A 21,480-nucleotide genomic window follows, 5' to 3' on the forward strand; every position below is an offset into this window, starting at 1 on the left:
AGCCTACTTCAGATTCTGTGTCTCCCTCTCTCTCTGCCCCTCCCCTGCTAGCGCACTCTCTGTCTGTCTCTCTCTCTCTCAAAAGTAAATAAACATTTAAAAAATTTTTTAACAATATATTTCAGGGGATATAGAGTATTACCTAGCGAAAAAAATCCACGTGTCTTGACTTCTTGCTGCCAAAGCCAGCCAGACACATTCATCTGTCTCTGTTCCACCTATCAAATAAAAAAGGCATAACTATCCACCCCCCATTCCACACACACACCCAAGAGAAGAGACAACAGCCAGCAGAGATAACATATCTGGGGTAGACATGAAGCAGTCTGGAGGAATGGTACCTGATATGGCTCAGTGGGGAGAGCTGAAGCCCACGCACCTGGAGAGGGCCTGCCAGAGGAGCAGGCTGATTTGCTCCACAGAACCCAAAAGAAGGTCAGGAATTTCAGCCCCGAGGAGCCCCTGTGAGGTGGGAATGGGTGGTGGGGGCTGAACATAGGAGGGCCGGTAGACCTCTCCTCTCTAGGTCCCTCTGCCTCACGCCCTTCCTGCATCCCAGGGTGTGTGTGTGGTGGGGGGGGGGGGGGTCATTCCTGGGAAGACTGCACCAGAGAATTGGACTCAGGAGCCCCAGGCACTCTGAGGACAGGAGCCTTCACTAAAAACAGGAATCGAGTGAGCTCTTTACACACAAAATGGTGAGACCTCCCAGCCCCTTCCCCGTCTCAGCTCCCAGAACACCAGCAACTGGCCTATACCCAAGCCAGAGGCTGAGGAGTCATTTTGAAGCTACTGATATGTCCGGGAGAAAAGGCCTAGGGACACCCAAAGGAAAAACCACGCCCTCCTCCCATCAATCCACAGTGAAATCCACTGGACATAATCTCTACCTATGTTCGTGTCCTGTGCCTGCTGTGACAAATTTCTATAAATTTGGTGACTTAAAACAACCGAATTTTATTCTCTCATAGTTCCAGAGGCCAGAAGTCTGAAATCAGTGTCACTGGACTAAAATCAAAGTGTCATCAGGGATACCTCTGGAGGCTCTAGGAAAGGGTCTGTCCTCACCTCTTCCAGCTCCTGGTGATGGCCACCTTCCTAGGCTTGTGGCTGCATCACTCTAACCTCTGCCTCTGTGGCCACATTGCCTTCCCCCCTTCTCAATCTCCCCCTGCCTTTCTTATACAGACACCTGTGATTGCATATAAGGTCCACTGGAAATCCAGGATAATCCCCCCATCTCAAGATCCTTCACATAATCACACGGACAGTTTCTGCCACATGAGGTAACCTTCACAGGTTCTAAAAACTAGGACACAGACACAGCTTTGGCGCCATTATTCATCCAAGCACACCACCCACATACAGTTTTCAATTAACCTTTTAGCTTCTCACACTTCCTTTACCTGTTTTACTTTTCTATTGATGTTTCTCCTATAGATTGTTTTTTTTTTTTATTAAGTTTATTGATTTGGGGAGAGAAAAAGAGGGGGGAAGGGACAGAGAGAGAGAGAGAGAGACAGAGAATCCTAGGCAGCCTCCACACGGTCAGCATTGGTGGAGAGCCCAATGCGGGGCTCAAACTCATGAACCATGAGATCATGACCTGAGCCGAAGTTGGATGCTTAACCGACTGAGCCACCCGGGGTCCCTCCTATAGAGTGTTAAGAGAAGTGTAGATAAGGCTGTCAGCCCTTTATCTGCCATGTATGTTGAAAATATTTTCCTAATTCCTGTTTACTTATTTACAGTTTGTTTTCTGATATACAAAAAAATTTAAATGTGGTGGAATCAAATACTTCTTTTCCTTTGCAGTTCATCCATTGCTATTACTCAGAAAATCTACCTTATCCTAAAATTAGATATATGCCAATATGTTTTCTTCTGGTTTTATGGTTTCAAAAGTATTTAATTCTTTAATCAATATGAATTCATTTTAATATGTGGTATGAGGAATCTAACTTAATTTTCTAAGTTATTTCATCAATTGTCTAGCATAAAATAGCTCTTCCTTTTTCCTACTAATTTGACACACCATCTTTATCAAATATAAAAATCTCACATAGTCTATGGTCTGTTTCTGAACTCTGTTATCTAAATTCCCCTTTTGGATGTTCACTGTATGTTTCTCTTCCCCTGAGTTTCTAGTTACAAATAGGTAATTCAAGTCCATCAAACCATCCCTAAATAATTTCATATTTCCTTAATCCTTCAAAATGTTTATATAATTATTTATTTTTTGGCATCCTACTAGTTAGTTATCTAAAGGAGTTCATTTTTATCATAACACATGTACATATATTTGGAAACTTGTAGAAACAGGTAGGCATTTTCACACTTTGGAAAGAAACCAGAGACAGATACTTTTCCTTCTTGCTGTTAATATAATGATCTATCAAATATCTCTGACTTTATCAATCAATTAAATCAATAAATGCCATGTGTCAGCTATTTTTCTACATGTTATGTAAACAGGACAAAAACAGACAAAATCCTCACCTTTATGAAGCTTATATTCTAGTGAGGGAGACAGATAAAACAGGAGAAATTAATGTTTAAGTGTAATGTATCAGATAGTAATGAGCAATATGGAGAAAACAAAACAAAACAAAACAAAACAAAATAAGGAAGAGGCACAGAAAATTCTGAACAGGTGACCAAGGATGACTTCACTGAGAAGGTGATAGGAGTCAAGACTTACAGAAAATAAAGAAGTCTTTACTTTTATTCTATAACTTGACACAAATGGACTACTTACACTGAAATCCCTAGTATATCTTCAGCTATACTTTAAGTACATATTAAATCAATTACATTAATCATTCATTGCTTATCTACTACAGTGAACAAAAGGTTAATCTTGATATCTCAACATGAACCATTGCATGTTTTAAACATCAAATTCATCAGGAGTTATGTGTCTACAATATACTTACAGGAGTGAAGCAGCTTGTTGGAAATCTTTGAACTGCAGAACGAAATACGAAGCTCCTATATTAAAAAAAGAAAAGATGATATTCTAAATCTGTTTTTTAATGTGAGAACTTTATTAACTTATTCCCTATCTCTCACTAAATATTTAAAAATGCTAATCTGGATATGACGGGCATAAATGAGGTTTAAAAGCCATTAGTATTGGTTAAGTATGTAAATAAAAAGGCATGAGTGAAATTATTAAAAGCAACTTAATAAGTATATAATTACCTGGAAGCGTGCTTGGGAACTGGTGCAGGAAGTAGATCGTATTGCCCTGGTGAAAGCTTAACTGACTACACAGAATGGACAAGGACACCAAAAATAGATTAATACAGGTCTCAAGCTCACTTTATTTTATTACCTGTCATTCATAATCCTTTATTTTATGACCATACAGCATTATATAATTTATTCTCTATCTTAATAATGGAAAAAATACATTTTCAAAGATGGAGCTTCAAAACATTCAACCAATGCTCACTTTTCATGGTAAAATTTTTTTTAATGTTTGTTTTTGGGAGACAGAGAGAGTGAGTGAGCAGAACAGGGGAGGGGCAAAGAAAGAGGGAGACAGAGGATTCAAAGCAGGCTCCACAATGACAGCAGAGAGCCCAGTGCAGGACTCTAACTCATGAACCATGAGATCATGACCTGAGCTGAAGTCAGATGTTCAACCAACTGAACCACCCAGGGCCCCTTCTTCATAAATTTATATGACAGTATGCCTGAGATGATGCATAGAAAAATGCTGTAAAATTGATCATATTTTAAATGTACTAGATTCAACGAATCCATTTCAATTACCATTTAGTGAGCCTGCTCTGTAGGTAAAGAACTGTGCTGGGTGTAATGGGGAATACAATAGTCCCTGACCAGCAGGAGTGAGAAGGCACACACATAAACAATTCTAATATAAAATACTATAAATAAAATTATAAAAGATAGACTGAGGGTAGGAAGAGATTAAACCCAACTGAGTGACCCACAGTTAATATCACATACTCAATGGTGAAAAGCCAAAAGCTTTCCTCTAAGATCAGGATAGGAGAAGGCTGCCCACTCTCTCCATTCCTATTCAACATAGCATTGGAAGTGCCAGCCAGAGTAATTAGGCAAGAAAAAAAATAAAAAGCATCCAAATTGGAAAGAAAGAAGCAAAACTGTTCCCGTTCACAGATGACATGATCTTATACATAAAAAATCCTAAAGACTCCACCAAAAAACTGTTAGAATAAATAAATCAGTAAATTTACAGGATACCAGAACAACTTACAAAAATCAGTTGAGTTTCCATGTACTAACAATGAACTACCATTTTTTTTTAAATTTTTTAATGTTTATTTATTTTTTGAGAGAGACAGAGAGAGAGAGAGAGACGGAGAGCAAGCCGGGGACAGGCAGAAAGAGAGAGAGAGAGAGAGAGAGAGAGAGGGAGAGAGAGAGATATCCCAAGCAGGCTCCATGCTGTCAGCACAGAGCCCCCGATGCAGGGCTCAAATTCACCAACTGTGAGATCATGACCCCAGCCAAAACCAAAAGTTGGATGCTTAAATGATTGAGCCACCCAGGCACCCCTAACAATGAACTATCTGAAAAAGAAATTAAGAAAATAATCTTATTTACAATAGCATCAGAAACAGTAAACACTTAGGAATTAATTTAGCTAGGGAGGTGAATGATCTATAAACCGAAAACTGTAAGACACTGATAAAAGAAATTAAAGAAGGCACAAATAAATGCAAAGATATCCTGTGTTCATGGACTGGAAGAATTAATATTGTTAAAATACCTATACTACCCGAAGCAATCTACAGATCCAATGCAATCCCTATCAAAATTCCAACTGCGTATTTCATACATATAGAAAAAACAATCCTAATATTGATATGGAATCATCTAAGACTGCCAACAGTCAAAGCAATCTTGATAAATAACAAAGCTGGAGGCATAACACCTCCTGATTTTAAACCATAGCTACAGTAATCAAAATAGTGTTGTACTAGAATAAAAACAGACATATAGACCAATAGAACAGAGTGGAGAGTCCAGAAATAAACCCACTAATATTGAACAAGAGCACCAAGAATACACAGTGGGTAGAGGATAGTCTCTTCAATAAATGGTAATGGGGAAACTGGATATCCACATGCAAAGAATGAAACTAGACCCCTATCTTACACTGCTCACAAAAATTAATTCAAAATGGACTGAATGCTTAAATGTAAACCTGAAACCACAGACTTCTAGATGAAAATACAGGGAAAACCTCTTTGACATTGGTTTTAGCAATGATTGTTTTGGATTTTTTTTTTATAAATTGTTAATATCCAAAATAATAAGGAACTCATACAACTCATGAGTTTTTGTAGCAAAACAAAAACAAATAATCTGATTAAAAATTAGCAAAAGACCTAAATTTTTCTAAAGAAGACATACAAGTGGCTAACATGAACATGAAATGGTGTTCAATGTCATTAATTGTCAGGGAAATGCAAATCAAACTAAAATGAGCTATCACCTCACACCTGTTAGGAAGGCTATTATCAAAAAGATAAGAGATAACAAGTGTTGGTCAGAATGTGGAGAAAAGGAAACCCTTGTGCACTATTGGTAAGAATGTAAAATTATACAGCCATTATAGGAAACAGTATGGAGGTTCCTCAAAAATTAAAAAATAGAACTACCATATGATCTAGTAATCCCATTTCTGGGTATATATCCAAAGGAAACAAAATCAATATCTAGAAGAGATATCTGACTCCCATGTTCACTGCAGCATTATTCACAAATAGCCAAGCCAGGGAAACAACCCAAATATCCACTGATGGATGAATGGATAATGAATACATATGTGATATAAATTATATATGTGTGTGTGTGTGTGTGTGTATAAATGAGCATAATATCTGTCTATTTATCTATCTGCCTATTTACCTACCTACCACAGGAATATTATTCAACAATAAAAAAGGAAATCCTGCCATTTGCAACAACATTGATGAAACTGGAGCTCATTATGCTAAGTGAAGTAAGCCAGAGAAAGACAAATACTGTTTCATATCACTTATATGTGGGATATAAAAGGGTACTCATATAGGGGCACCTGGTGCACTCAGTTGTTGGAGTGTGTGACTCTTGATCCCTGGGTTTTGAGTTTGAGCCACACATTAGGTGTAAAGATTGCTTTAAAAATAAAATCTTTAAAAAAAAAAAAAAGAAAGAAAAGGGTACTCATAGAAACATAGAGTAGAATGGTGGTTGAGAGGGTCTGGGGGTGGGGAAATGGGGAGACGAATGTCAAAGGGTACAAACTTTCAGTTACTGGATGAATAAGTTCTGGGGATATAATGTACAGCACAGTGACTATAGTTAATACTGTATTGTATCCTTGACAACTGCTAAGAGACTAGATCTTATGGGTTCTCACCACACACACACACACACAAAATACTATATGAAGTGATGGATATGTTAATGAACTTGATGTGGTAATCATTTCATGAGGCATGCAAATATATGCAATTTTATTTGTCAGTTATACCTCAGTAAAGCCAGGGGAAAATAAATAAATAAATCCATCTGGGTGATCTAAAGATGGAGAAGACAGTGAGACTTGAGTGCGGTTTTAGGGAAGGCAGGACTTCCTCGAGAGGGCCAAGGAAGGGCATTTTAAGGAGGAATGTTGCAGAAGAGATTGTCTCTCTACCTACTGCCAAACTTACTGCAAACTACCTGGGTGACTCCACTGTCCCTGGATCTTCAGATAATAGCCCAGAAGTGTGTGACATAAGGGAGTGTCAGGAGCTGGTGCACACACAGAGTGGAATAGATAAGGAGAAGCCAGGGGAAGACTGACCAGACCTCCAGAACTGCCTATGTTGAAGGAGTTGGCAGGGAGGAGTTGTATTAAGAAATCCTGGGAAGAATCATTCCTTGAAATGAACAATCTCTTCCACCCCCTATTATTTTAAAATCAGATTTAAACGTATAATACTGCCTTTGTTGAAAATGAGGCATCCATATCCTGGCATCACCTGCCACATGGAAGTTCAGCCATTCTATCTCACCCCACAGCTGTCTTTCACATCCTAATACAATTTTGATTGCAGAGGCAGCTTTTTGTGGATATAGTGATAATAACCGTAAATACAGATTTTATGATGAAATATATACATTGTCCTGATGCACCTGTGCCTTCTTCATTGCTCACTCGACATAATAAACACCAAGCAAACACGTGTTTGTTTGTTTATGACACCATGGAAGCACAGGAATGTATTTTAAGCAGGCAACTTTCTTGGGGGCCACAGCATTTTATTTCTTGATTTTGATGATGGTTGCATGTATATTTCCTTTCTATTTACTTTAAATTGTGCATATATGGTTTATGCTCATTGTTCTTGTGCTCTCTCTCCTTCATGCACATATACAAACATACAGAGGAAGAGAAATGAGAAAGAGAACTGAAAAGTTAAGAAAAAATCTTAAGCAGCTGTTTATTTTTCTATATTCAGCAATCACAAAAGATTTACATAATAAAGTACTCATGGAAAAACTCTTAGCATTAATCTAGAAAGGAATATTGGTTACCCATAGCTTCTATATTTATCCTATTTTATTTGGCATTGGCCATCCTTTGCTATTTGATATAGCTGAGAGAGGGCTGATTTTTTTCCATAAAATCTTAAATAGCTGCCTTACATAAGAGACTGTTTCTCTGTGTATTGCTGAACTTGTTGCAAACTATCTGGGTGGTTCCATTATCTTTGAGTCTAATGGAATATATATGTATATATAACTCAAAAAGAATGGATATGTGTGTATGTATGTATGTGTATGCATATGTGCACGCACACACGCACACATACTTTCCTAATTCCAACATATGCTTCTGAATTCTTCATTTGTAAGATACGGCTCAGAGAATATAGACTATGTGCCCATAAAAAGACCTGACTCTAGCTAATTGTTTCAATTCACATTGATTAGGCACTCAGAAATCTTACAATCTTGGGATCATAAAATAGGGCAGGATCTCAGTGTGGATACTTAATTCAGTTGGGTGGTACCAGCACCATCAATGTCAGAAACCTGGAATAAGTGAAAAAAAATCCAACTCTACTTATTAGGTCCTTGGTGTGACAATATTTTGAAAACCCAGATCTATAAATAGGTGGGACAGAAGGAAACAGATTTTTCACTCCTTTAGAATCCCTACCAGAATAATCATAAGGTGAATGAAGTGAATGGGCTAGCAGGTGCAATATTTTTAAGCACTATTGGTGGAAATTTCACCAAATGTATCTCTGAGAAGTCAAGTCTCTTATGTCATATGAAAGTATCACTGATTCACTGCTCAGACTTGGGTCTGAGAAATAGACAACATAGGACTTTCTCAAAAAGAAGTCTGCCTCATGATAGCAATGATATTGTTCTTAATTATGCCAGTATCTTGTAGTTTTCATCAGCTCCAAAAGAACCCTAAGAACTACAAATGCGTCCCAGTTCCTGAGAGGGGTTCTCCATATCCATTTTTCAAAAATCATTTTCATTAGCTGTTTTCTTGACATATTTGCATATTTGGCAATTACTGCCTTGCCTTGCAGATACTCTCTGAGAACTTAACCTCAAAAAATATTTGCTAAATGAGCCAACTCTGAGGGCCACTTTTTAAATTTAACTGAACAACGAACTGTCTCATCTACATTTTGCTCTTCATTATCCCAACATTTACCTCTTGAGTTCCCTACAGTATTACTTGCCAGCCCCTCTTTGGGCGCAACGTTTCTCTCCGTTGATATTTTGCTCAATGCAAAACCATCCTATTGAAATTTCCATCAGACATTTCTTTTACCATGGTACGCTTTTCATATTAACATGTCTTCAGAGATAGCATCAAAGCTATAAACACAGCTAAGAACTATCAATGTATCAACCAGATTTTCTCAACCTCAGTCTCCCAATCAGCTGTTCAAGGATGTCTTTTGAACACATTAGAATGGATCCTTTGGCTAATTTTCTAAGTTAACAGGGGTGCCTTTCCAGCCTGGCCCCCTCCTTACGATATGGGGGTAGGGAAAGGCCGAATCACCAAGTTTGTTTCCTTTTACATGAGCGTCATCTTCTAAGGCTAAAGCTAACCTAGACAGAAGTTTCAAGCAATTTTAAATCTTGTTTGTGATTTTCACTGAAACGTTCCCAACCTAGAGGAAGTAAATAAGAGAAGATTTAAAATGGAAAATGTAATGTAACCCTCACTTCTCAAGAGGAAACCAGTTAATGATTGCTTAAGTACCTCTCAAGAAAAGGAAGGATGCATTTAACATTATATATATGTATATTTGATTTTATTCATACAAATGAGATTATACTATAATATTTGTCTGTTCCTTGTGTGTTTTCATTTAATAATATATACCTTGGAGATACTTCCATATCAACACATATAGATTTACATCATTATCTTTAATGGTTGCACAATATACCACTGTAAGGATGTACCATTATATAATTAGTCCTCTGATTAAATAAAATTATAAACAATGCTACAGTACTGTGTATAACATCTCATTGTACTTTTGTAAGACCATTTGTAAATTCCTGAGAGTGGAATCCCTTACTATGTGCATTTAAAACACTGCTAGAAACTGACAAATTACCCTCCAAAATACTTGCAATAATTTGTATTATACAGTGTATGAGAATATGCTTCTGTACCCTCTTTGCCAATAATGGGTATCATCAAACTTAAATTGTTGGTCATCTGACAGGCAAAGAATTGTGTCTAGCTGCTTTTGTTCCTTTGTAATTATTTCATTATTAGTTGAAGCCAAGCATCACTTTATGGTTTTGTGTGTGTGTGTGTGTGTGTGTGTGTGTGTGTGTGTGTGTGTTTAGTAACTGGTATGCCTGTGAATTGCTAGTTCACATCCTTTGTTCATTTTTAAAACAGACTATTTCAATTGGATTATAAGAGAATATGACTCATTTTTACCCTTTGATGCAAGAGTGTTGAAGCCACACAATTACTGACTCATTGGCTACACACTGGGTCAGAGTCACCATCTTCTCCCTGTCCTGTGCATTGTAGGGAAACTTGGGAACAGACTTTGCTGACTTCAGGTTATTTGGAAGTTCCCATAGCATATTGATTTCAACCTTATATTTAAAAATTTTCTCATTCGAGCCATTTAATTCATGTTTCCAGTTGAAAACAAACAGCAGATGTAAAATGGCACTGGACTTACAGTATCCTGTAAGATGGAGCTGCAGAATAGCACAATTTTTCTTTTCATTTTTTTGAGAGAGAGAACATGAGCAGGGGAGGGGCAAAGGAGGAGAGAGAGAGAGAGAGAGAGAGAGAGAGAGAGAGAGAGAGAGAGACTCTTAAGCAGGCTCCACATCCAACTCCAAGCCAATGCGGGGCTCAATCTCATGACCCTGAGATCATGACCTGAGCCGAAATCAAGAGTCAGATGCTCCACCAGATGAGCCACCCAGGTGCCCCTAGCACAATTTTTCTGTAAGAGAATTTTGGCAATGCATCTCCAAAGACTTAGATACATATATACCCTTTCCCCAACAATTCCACTCTATGACTAACAGCAGAAAATGGTTGAATATATTAGGATATGCCATATAGTAGAATACTATGCAGCTATTTAAAATGTTGTAGAGAGGGGCACCTGGGTGGCTCAGTTGGTTAAACATCCGACTCTTGATATTGCCTCAGGTCATGACCTCTCAGTTTGTGAGATGGAGCCTGCTTGGGATTCTCTCCCCTCTCTCTCTGCCCCTCCCCCCACTTGTGCATGCTCACATGTGCACTCGTTCTCTCTGTCTCTCTCTCTCAAAATAAATAAATAAACATTTAAAAAATAAAATAAAATGATGTAGAGAATATATAATGGTGTGGAAAAGATTCAGTCTATTTCTAAGCGGAAAAAACAGATCTGGTTTCTATTTATAGCAAGCTAGGTTATTTGGATAATAAACTTTCCATTGCAGACGACTATGGAAATGAGGAATAAAATATTAAAAGCAAATAGAGTTTTTAAAACAATATGCAACTGCTAACAATACAATAAGGAATCATAAGAACCACAAGCCAAGACATAGCAAAAAGCCAGAGAGGCACTGTGGCCTAGTTTTGCCCAGAGAAAGTTTACTGGTCCAGACCAAACTCAGCAGAAGAACCGAGCTGTGTCTGAGGGACTGAGGGAACTTCAGAGTTCTACAAGGATCCAGAGGTCAAAGCCTGGGCCCATCAATGATGGTGATCTAATGGGAGTCCTACCCACAGGACTTGGAGGCCCTAAAAGAGCACTTCGTGAAAGTAAACTCTCCCACATCACCCAATGTTAAGGGTCTGTAGAAAGAGTTGCCACAGTGCTAAGCAGAATTGGAAGAGGGGAAAAAAATCCATCGTTGAGAAAGTGTAACCCTGGGGTGGTCCCTTTCACAGATTCCAGTCCAAATTCCCATCATTGGAACTATCCAAGAACATATAAGCAGTGCATTTCAAGTGGCACCATACTGGTAGCTCCCCAAAATATCAGCAGAACCAAAAACTGAAGGAAAACACTTCCATCTTGGATCTTAGGATCCATGAAAACAAGTTTTGAGGAGCAATGAGCAAATACACATAGTCAAAGAAAATCGCACATCAAAGGAAACAAAGAGAGTAGGTCCTAGTCAGAGTTCAGATATTTGGGTAATCATTCATTCATTCCACATTCAACAAATATTAACCATCAGACACTGTTCTAGAGGCAAAGATGTAACAGTGAACAAAACAGATAAATATTCATGTCCTCATGAAGCTTCACTCTCATGGGAAAAAACAGACAATAAAATAATAATAATAAATATAATAAATAATAAAATAATAATAAATACAAAGTGCAAGTAAATTATATAGTATATTGATTGCTATAGGTGCTAAAGAAAAAATAATAAGGCCAGGGTAGAGAAGGTCAGGAGTGTCAGGTGGCCAATTAAAAATTTTTCTTTAAGTTTATTTATTTTTGACAGAGAGAGAGACAGAGACAGAGACAGAGCATGAGTGGGGGAGGGGAAGAGAAAGAGGGAGACACAGAATCTGAAGCAGGCTTCAGGATCTGAGCTCTCAGCACAGAGCCCAACACAGGGCTCAAACTCACAGACCGCGAGATCATGACCTGAGCCAAAGTTGGACGCTCAACTGACTGAGCCACCCAGGCACCCCATCAGGTGGCCAATTTAAATGGGGCTCATTGAGAAAGTGACACTTGAGGAAAGACCTGAAGAAGGAGATGAAGTGAGCCATGCAGATAACCTGGAATAAGAGCATTCCAGAAGAAGGAAGATCCAGTGCAAAGATACTGGGGTGGAGGGCCCAGCTCAAGAAGCAGCCAGGAGACCAGTGGGGCAGGAAGAGAGTGAGAGAGAATATAGTAAGATGAAGCCACTTCACAATAAACCTGTTGACCCTGAGGACAACCAGTCAGAGATCACGCCCACTATCACAAAGGTTCTCAATCAGGAAGGAGGTGGATTAGTTTGCTGGTTGGTTGGCTGGTTTTATTACTTCCCCCTCACCCCCAGGGAACACTTGGAAACGTCTAGAGACAGTTTTGGTTGTTGCAACTGGGAGGGGGAGATCGATAATGGCATCTAACTAGCTAATGGAAACTAATTATCCAGGAATGCTGCTCAACATCCTACAAAGCTCAGAAGAGCCCCCACAACAAGGAATTATCCTGTCCAAAGAAACCCTGAATTAGACACACAAGTGCAGAAATCAAAAAGGCAGTTCAATATATGAATCTGGAGTTTAAGAGAGAAGTCTGGGAAGAAGATATAAATTCGGAAATCTCAAAGCAATAGATGGTGTCCAAAGCCCCGGGACTGAATGAGATCACCAAGGGAGTGAGTGTAGATAGGGAAGATGTGTGAGTGCCAGAGACACTCCAACATGAAGAGGTGAGGGAAGAGGGGCTGAAGAGGTGAGAAGAGAGAACAAAGGTTGAGGAAGAGGAGTTGGGGCATGGAAAGAGGGGAGATGTGAGATAAAGCCACCCACAAGAGTGGCAGAGAACACACACTTAGGGAAGTCCATTCAGTGCCAGGTGAGGTGAAGAATTTAAAATGAGATGAGTCATTCGGCTACATGGATACAAGTACAAAGTTCCCAGAGACTTGGATTTAACCAGTGTTAAATCCCTGGCCTTGCCAGACAAATAAGATGAGCCACCATGGCAAGGGAACTGAGGGTGTACACAGGGAGAAACTCTAATGATTAACTCGGAACTGCAGCTTTGCAAAGACAGAAAACATCAGAAAGTCAGAGGCAGTGAAAAGGAGGATCCACGGATTACAGATCGGAAGGATGGAAAAACTGTTGGGGTTGGGGTGCTAGGGTGAGTGAGACAGAAGATTAGGAGAGGGTGATAATAGTGGGTTGCACACAGTTGAGCTTGGGGAGAGTTGAAATGATGGATCTTGAAAAACTCTAAGGAGTCAGGAGCTGAGGCAGAGGAGAATTCAAGAAACCGAGAAGCCAGATTGTTGGAAGATCATGTACGGGTGTCCTGAAATCATGACAGGAGACAGTGGTGGTGTGAAGGAGCTAAAATCATCCAGAAATGAGGGAAAGGAACCCAGGGGCTAGCAGAGGATGAGCAGTGACCGGGCAAAGGGTAGGTCATCACACTACAAATGGGGAGACACATGGCCCCACTTCTGTACATGTCCTACAATAATAATCTATTATTTCTCAAAAATAAACACAAAAAGAATTATTGTAAAAATTGAAGGGCCATCTCAAATACTCTTTGGAAAGAGCCAGACATAGATGAGTATACACACACATATGCATGCACATGTACACACACACACACCCACGCACACATATATATGACAAGCGTCTTTGATATAGACTCTCCAGTGAATTACATGCTTCAGAATAAAGGTGTTGAAAACTGTAAAAACGTTCTTACAAATAAAAAGCAGCACTAATGGGTATAAAGTGAATATACTGTTAAAAATTGTGAAGCTGGAGAATGTTGTTCTGTCTTAATAAATAACAACAATGTATATTCTATTTACCTCAAATTCAAATTATTATTATACTTAGTTCTGGTTTTTTAAAAGCCAGAGTTCTGGTTCATAAAATTATGAATTTTATTGGTGAGTAAACAATGTCACATCTCAACAGCTCTCCCCCTCAGAACATTATCGTATACTTTTCAAACAGAAAATTAGGAAAACATTGAATTCTTCCAGTTTCTATAGTACAATCCTTTGGGGGAGGTGGAGAGAGAGACAGAGGAAAAAGAAACAGGAAGAGTGTGTTTTCAGGTTTTATCCCTCCCTCTGGGTAAGCCAAATTCTTTTGGTCTTTTAAAGGTTTAAATGTTGCCTAATATCAACCTTCTATGTTTTCTCCTTTCAGTAGTGGGTCTTGATCTACCCTCAAAAACTCCTAAAAGCAAGAAGAGAGGAAGTAGAAGGGAAGTGAATGGTGGTGGAGAATGAGGAAGAATGGTTTTCTAGTGGAGGTGGCCAGAATGGTTTCATATGTAGCACAGTTACTGATACCATGCCATAAAAGTCTAAGCATACTTTAGTGTTTGTATTCATCCACTGAAGCAAACAGGATAAGATTTACCCAATGAACACTTACCATTCTGTCCTGGTTCAAAGCTATAATTTGCAAAGCAACAAGAAGGGTTTACATATTGGCTATGATATGTGCTCATCCTGCTGAAAATTTCTTGTCTATCTTCATAACCACAGCCCTTGCTTGTATTTAATTCAACCTCCAGTTACAATGCATTCCTTCTCAGGTTATTGCAATAATATTCCAAAAAAGTTGTAGAGACTGATACTATTACTGGCTTCTTTTTTAATTTTTTAAAAATGTTATTTATTTATTTTGAGAGAGAGAGAGTGGGGAGGGGCAGAGAGAGAGGGAGAGAGAGAATCCCAAGCAGGCTCCGGATTCTCAGCACAGAGGCCGACGCAGGGCTCCATCTCACGAACCGTGGGATCATGACCTGAGCCCAAATCGAGAGTCGGACACTTAACCACCCGAGGCATCCAGGTGCCCCTCCCAGAAGCCCCAGGTGGCCTCTTTATAAATGGGAGGCCCAAAGTCCCAAGTCCCAAAGGCCGAGTCACAACTCTGCATTTGCCAGTCTGGAACAGGCTTTCAAGAATGCGGGGCACCTGGGTGGCGCAGTCGGTTAAGCGTCCAACTTCAGCCAGGTCACGATCTCGCGGTCCGTGAGGTCGAGCCCCACGTCAGGCTCTGGGCTGATAGCTCAGAGCCTGGAGCCTGTTTCTGATTCTGTGTCTCCCTCTCTCTCTGCCCCTCCCCCGTTCATGCTCTGTCTCTCTCTGTCCCAAAAATAAATAAACGTTGAAAAAAAAAAAAAAAAAAAAAAAAAAGAATGCTATGCCCCTCCCTTGAAACACCTACTCTGGATCCACCCATCCAAACCCTGCCCCTCATTCATGGCTGGAGACACACTGGAAAAAGCACCAAATTTGGGCTCAAACCCTCAGTTAAAATTAATGCGTCGGGGCGCCTGGGTGGCGCAGTCGGTTAAGCGTCCCACTTCAGCCAGGTCACGATCTCATGGTCCGTGAGTTCGAGCCCTGCGTCAGGCTCTGGGCTGATGGCTCGGAGCCTGGAGCCTGTTTCCGATTCTGTGTCTCCCTCTCTCTCTGCCCCTCCCCCGTTCATGCTCTGTCTCTCTCTGTCCCAAAAATAAATAAAAAACGTTGAAAAAAAAAATTAATGCGTCATCTACTTATCAGCTACATGCCTCTGAACAAATGACTTAGTCTCTATTCACCTCGGTTTTCACATATAAAATGGGGATAACATCTGTTCCACCTATTTCAGAATGTTGGGGAAGAACAACTGAGAGATTACATGTGGAAACTCACAATAAGCTATAAAGAGCCACATAAATGTCATGTATTATTCAAGGTCCAGCTTGGGTCCTACTTAATCCAGGGAGCCTTGCAGCTTTTGAACCCAGCCTACACTGAACTCCCCCTGGCATTTCTTGCCATGCTATTTATCTTAGCACTTGATATATTTGCTCTTGTATTGTTACTCAAATACTCCCCCGTCAGGAACATCTCCCCTGCACAGAACCTAGCACAGGGCTGTAAGCATAGGAGTACTCTGTCTACTATCAATGTTATGAATGAACTGGCGGGGCAGAGAGTAGACTCTGACCTTCTTGGTACCACAGTGCTCATTTCTACAAGAAAGTTTTGAAAAATGTTTGCTATGGGATCCAGGTCTATTCACACTCTAATTAAAGGGTACTACTCACTGGAAAACTTTTCTTGTTAAAAGAAGAGGGTACCCGGCATCAACTGCTTGAGAGAACAGAAGTATGGCCCAATCACAGATAAGATCTCAGAAGCCCCCCAAGTCCCCCAAGTCGGGGGAATCCTGCCAACAATACCCAGAGAGGGAATAACTTGTCCCCATGTATTCTCCTTAGGTGAAGGAGACATCACAGGGAAAGATCTTGCTGGACATACTTGCATATTAGGCAGCCCTCATTTGATTTCTGTAGAAAATAAAGCATCATAAAGGTTTGCAATTTCTCCTGGGGAAGATGCGCTCTAAGTACATAGAATATTTTCCTCAGGGGTTCTGAGTAGCTTTCCCACCAAAAAGTAGCACTTTACCTGATCTTTGTAAACCAGCATGCTGGGGCTTGGCCGTGGTTTGTCTTTAAATGAGTAAGTGGCTCCTTGCTTCTTTAACAAGTCCAAGAAGTCAGGAGGTACATACAGGGGAAGGTCATTTAGTACTGGATCGTTTCTTTGCACAAGAGATGGTTTTTTTCTTCCTTCGTTTTTAAAATTGTAGGTTGCTATCACTGGATTTAATAGGGATTCTTCAATAAAAGTTTTCAAGTGGTAAGTGCCAGGGATAGGTGTATTCTGTGGAAAATTGACATCATTTTTTCAGATCAGTATGTGAATGGGTAACATCCCCTAAAGCATCATTCTTAGAAGGGTCACTCTTAGTATTTAAAAAAAAATTTTTTTTTGTTAACATTTATTTATTTTTGAGAGAGAGAGAGAGAGAGAGAGAGAGAGAGCATGTGCAGGGGAGGGGCAGAGAGAGAGGGAGACACAGAATCCAGAGCAGGCTCCAGGCTCTGATCTGTCAGCACAGAGCCCAACACAGGGCTTGAACTCACGAACCATGAGATCATGACCTGAGCCAAAATCAGACGCTTAACCAACTGAGCCACCAGGCACCCCAGAAGGGTCACTCTTAAGGAGCATTTCTCTGTTTTAAAGTTTAATAAAATTTTATCAAATACAGTAGACACCCTCAACAGAACAATATTTCCAGAGAATCATGATTGTTTCCTTGGTGAGACAATTGCTGAATTATATAGCAAATGGGTCATGGCCATAGTCAAAGTTTTAACTTTTTAAAAAGTAACCTCAGAGATACTAAAACTTGAGATGCAGTTGGACTAGAAGTGTCAGATCTCTCGTGAAACCATTCAGGACAGTTTCTTGACAAAAAAAAAAGTTAGCCTATTTCTGTTTGATAGATAACGACAGGTTTCTTTCTAGCTCTCAAGTGAGAAGCTAAAAAATAAGAACATGAGGCTGAGGATGAATGGGAAGATCATGTGATCTGATGGGTCCCATAAGAGGTTTGGTACTTTCAAATCCCAACCACAGTGTGGTTGAATGGCCAGACCTGAAAGTTTAGTCACTTCTGTTTTGTAACTGACTTTGCACTTGGTTCCACCCTTAAAATCAATTTCAAGACGGCTTTGACCTATGGGTCCCTCTGTTATTGAAGGGTATGGATAGAAAATATTTCTACAATACAGAAATGATGTCTCTTGAAAGGGGGAATTTCCTGGTTATTTTTCTTTGATATATTATCACCTTGCTTTCCTACATTGACCATGTTAAGTTCTCATAGGCTCTTTGCCATCTAACTAAGATAAAAACTGAAACCAAACAACAACAACAACAACAACAAACTGAAACCCACACCCCTTTTTAGAATGGAGGCTTTTTCTTGTGTAATCTCACCACCATCATAAACTACATTGACCTCATCTAGACATCCTGTAAAGCACCTAGATTCCCGGTTTACTTTTTACTGCATCCAAAATTTAAATTAAATTTAATTAAATTTGGTTTGTCAGTCATATGCTGATACTAAAATTATAAATATGAGATGAGGTCCACTGTTTTCTAACAATTGTTAGCGACCTAAAGGGTAAGGACTGGTTAAAATATCAATAGGAATAAGAATCACTTGAATAGAAAGAATGAAAATATACATACATACTCGTAATGCTATTCTCCACCATCCTTCTCTTTGAAAAGATGATGTCTTCCGGGTTCGTTTCTATTAACAAACATAAAATGTGCTTAATCATTTGAGAGGTGATCCCTGGAAGTTAAATATATTTTATAAAACATTTGCTTGAAGAAATCAACACCTGTACCAAATTGGTCAGCCTGAATTAAAATGAAAGCTACATAATGATAAATTTTGCCTATAATATTTCCTCAAATTGCTATTTTATGATTTGAAGTGGTTTTAATCATCTAAATTCCCTTGGGAAAAATGAGAGTAATAAATAATCTCATCTTCCAGAGATGTCATAAGGCAAATCAGATGTTACAAAATGTGGTGTTCTTAGGAAGGAAAGAGTTATGTAGATCTAAAACTGTATTATTATAATATGCTTATGGTTCAGGTGATGGTGCTGGGAGTTCAAGGTAGAAGGGTATAGTCACCAAATTAATCTGATATTGGGATACAAATTCCTGGCTATGTGGCAAATGTTGAAAACTGCCGTTTCCTGGATTTACAAAGACTACCAAACATGTATCATATAAATATGATACAGCCAGTTCTCTCAGCTTGTCCAGCTAGCTGTGACACTTAAAGAGGCAGAATGATAGAGAAGCCAGACAGACTTGGGCTTGAACTCCAACTCTGCCACTTACTAGCTAGGAGGACTAGGCATGTTACTTAACCCTTAGCCTTAACTCCCTCTTAGGAGTATATAAATAAGGCATACCAAGGTTGGCACGAGAATAAGGCATTATACATTTAAAGACCTGTACCCACAAGCAGTACTCAAAAATAGTAGCTTTTATTTTTAACATCTCACCTGCCAAGTTAAAAAACAAATTATTTTTGATATTCCTTAGTTTCCAAGGATGTTCTTGTCTTCCATAGTAAGTATTCTATACCCATTTATTACTATTCCACATTCGTTTCTGCCTCACCATCAACAGAACACAGTTGTTTATTTTTTTCCTTTTGTGCTATTTCCACAAGGTATAGTCATTAAAATACTGAATTGTACTTTCATTTATAATGCTTTTGTTATAACAACAAAATGTAAGTTATTTAAAGCAACGATGCATTAGAAATAATAATCTAATCAGTAAACTGATATAAATATAATTCATTCTTTCTATTTAGCAACTTATATTCACTCTACTTGTGAGTACCCCTGAGCTAGTTTCAACATACACTGCTGTCTGAATTTCTTCCTATATGTTCCCTTTATACGATTTCTGTTGAATCTTCTCTGTTGCACATTTAAAGTCACAGAAATCTAACTTTCTCAGGCAGGTCAAGACAGGTCTCCCACCTCTACCTAGAACCAGGAAAATAAGCAGGAAGAAGGGAGAAGTAAACATGGTACTTCTTAAGGAAGGTACTCAGCAGACACTGCTTTGTTTTGCCCCAGGCGTGATCTAAACTCCACCCATCTATCACTTCAAATTCATTTAGGGGTGAATCACTTTTACAAAAGATAGGCTAACCATCCCTCCCCCAGACACTAAACGCAGGTAGTTTCAAGTATTTTATAAATACTAAAATAGGAGGCAGAGGCAAAAACGTGTGCATCAGACTAAGTAAGGAAAAACCAATCCTCTCTAGGCAGAGGGGGAAATTAAGAAAATTAAAGCGGCTGTCCAGCGCAGTTAGTAGTAGGGAAGGAAAGAAAATACAGAAAACAAAGGGCGAATGGAAGGATGAGAGAGAGCAAAGGAAGAGGAAATAGAGAGTAGACCTCAGATAAAGATCAGGAAGACAGGACTACGGGTAGGTATGAGCGAAGGGAAAGATAGGAAGAACTAACAGAGGGGTGCAAGGGCCCAGCATTAGAGAGACATGGGAGTCGGTGCAGAGGACTTCAGCAGGAGATACTAGTGGGTACTGGGGGGCCTGGGGGAGGATTTCTGTACCGAGGTGACCACCGAACTGCCAGGTCCCAGGCCTTCCCTTAGGGTATTGGAGGTGAAGGCCATAACTGGCTGGTGCACGGCAACCTCCTTGCTCCCTCCGCCGTGGTTGGCGTCCGGTTGCCCGGAGGCGCCTGGGGTCTGCGAGCTCCTGAGCCTGCGCAGGGGACCCACCAGCAAACCGCCAGCTTCGCGTCGCGTGGTGAGATGAGAGGCGGACACACCGAGGCCCCGCCCCAGCCTCGCGCACAGGAAATCCGTTCGAGGCTGTCACGCACGTGTGCAGTAAGAAAGTCTACAGGGCTCTGAAGGCGCCACAGAGCCCTGGGGTGGGTAGCTGCGCCAAGAAAGGCTTACAAAAGACTGTGGGAGTTTGAGCATACCTTAATCCCCACCGTCCTTTTCCCAGATTACCCCCACCCCACACCCCCAGGCAGGGAGACGGTATGCTTGGTAGGCATACTCAGCTTTAGAGCGAAAATCAGCCTTAGCACCCACTTTTTCAGGTTGTTTCTAAACTCCTCCGGATTGAAATTCTGGGGGTGTCTCTCCTGCCTCTTGATTTGAGGAGCGAGCACTAGAGACAGTGGACTTCCCTAGCTGTGACACCAAGAACCACCCTTTCTTCTGACAGATTCTTTTCGCTTTCAACCTCTACCTGTAGCTTCTCAACCTATAAACATCCTCATCTTTACAAACTCTCCCCTCAACCTTAATAATTTCATTTTATGGAGAACCTCTGGTGTTCTAAGTACTTCACACATTACTCTAATTCAATCTTCATAACAACCCTGTTTAACAAATACTAACTCCATTTTATGGGTGAGGAAACCGAGGCTTCCTTGGGCAGGTTAGCATATATAGTTGACTGGGCATCGCATACAAGTGGCAGCGGCAGAGTTCATATCCGGGTCTTGCTCCAGCACCCCACTGACCACTGTACCAGAAAGTTTCTCCTTAACTTTCACAGATTTCAAGAGTAGGCTTTCACCTCCCATACTTTCCTAAAACCATCTTAATCTGACACGTGTACACATCTATTAAAACTGGATTTGCTGAACTAGCCAGTGACCCAATTACCAAATCCAATGGGGGATTTTTCAACTATCAAACTTGACCTCCACTTGCCATTGCTGTATTGATTACTCCACTACCTCATTCTTGAATCCCTCTCCTCCCAGGACTATCAGGATTTGACGACTCTCCACATCTGCTGTGATTTATCGTCTATAAAGGTGA

General features: G+C 40.0%; 1 protein-coding gene across 1 annotated transcript in view; it reads right to left on the reverse strand.

Annotated features, from left to right (window-relative positions):
- The window catches only part of STPG4 (sperm-tail PG-rich repeat containing 4), a 57,546-nt gene extending 37,138 nt beyond the window's left edge, over positions 1-20,408 (reverse strand). Inside the window, exons 1-5 of the mRNA XM_045054179.1 lie at positions 20,245-20,408; positions 18,320-18,379; positions 16,675-16,932; positions 3,205-3,269; positions 2,937-2,991 (exon numbers count right to left, since the gene is read on the reverse strand). Coding sequence (XP_044910114.1) covers positions 2,937-2,991; positions 3,205-3,269; positions 16,675-16,932; positions 18,320-18,379; positions 20,245-20,307 — 501 coding nt within the window. The 5' untranslated portion in view covers positions 20,308-20,408. The remainder of the gene's footprint in view (positions 1-2,936; positions 2,992-3,204; positions 3,270-16,674; positions 16,933-18,319; positions 18,380-20,244) is intronic.
- Between the last annotated feature and the right edge of the window lie 1,072 nt (positions 20,409-21,480).

Source organism: Felis catus, chromosome A3 (assembly GCF_018350175.1).
Source record: "Felis catus isolate Fca126 chromosome A3, F.catus_Fca126_mat1.0, whole genome shotgun sequence".
Taxonomy (NCBI): domain Eukaryota; kingdom Metazoa; phylum Chordata; class Mammalia; order Carnivora; family Felidae; genus Felis; species Felis catus.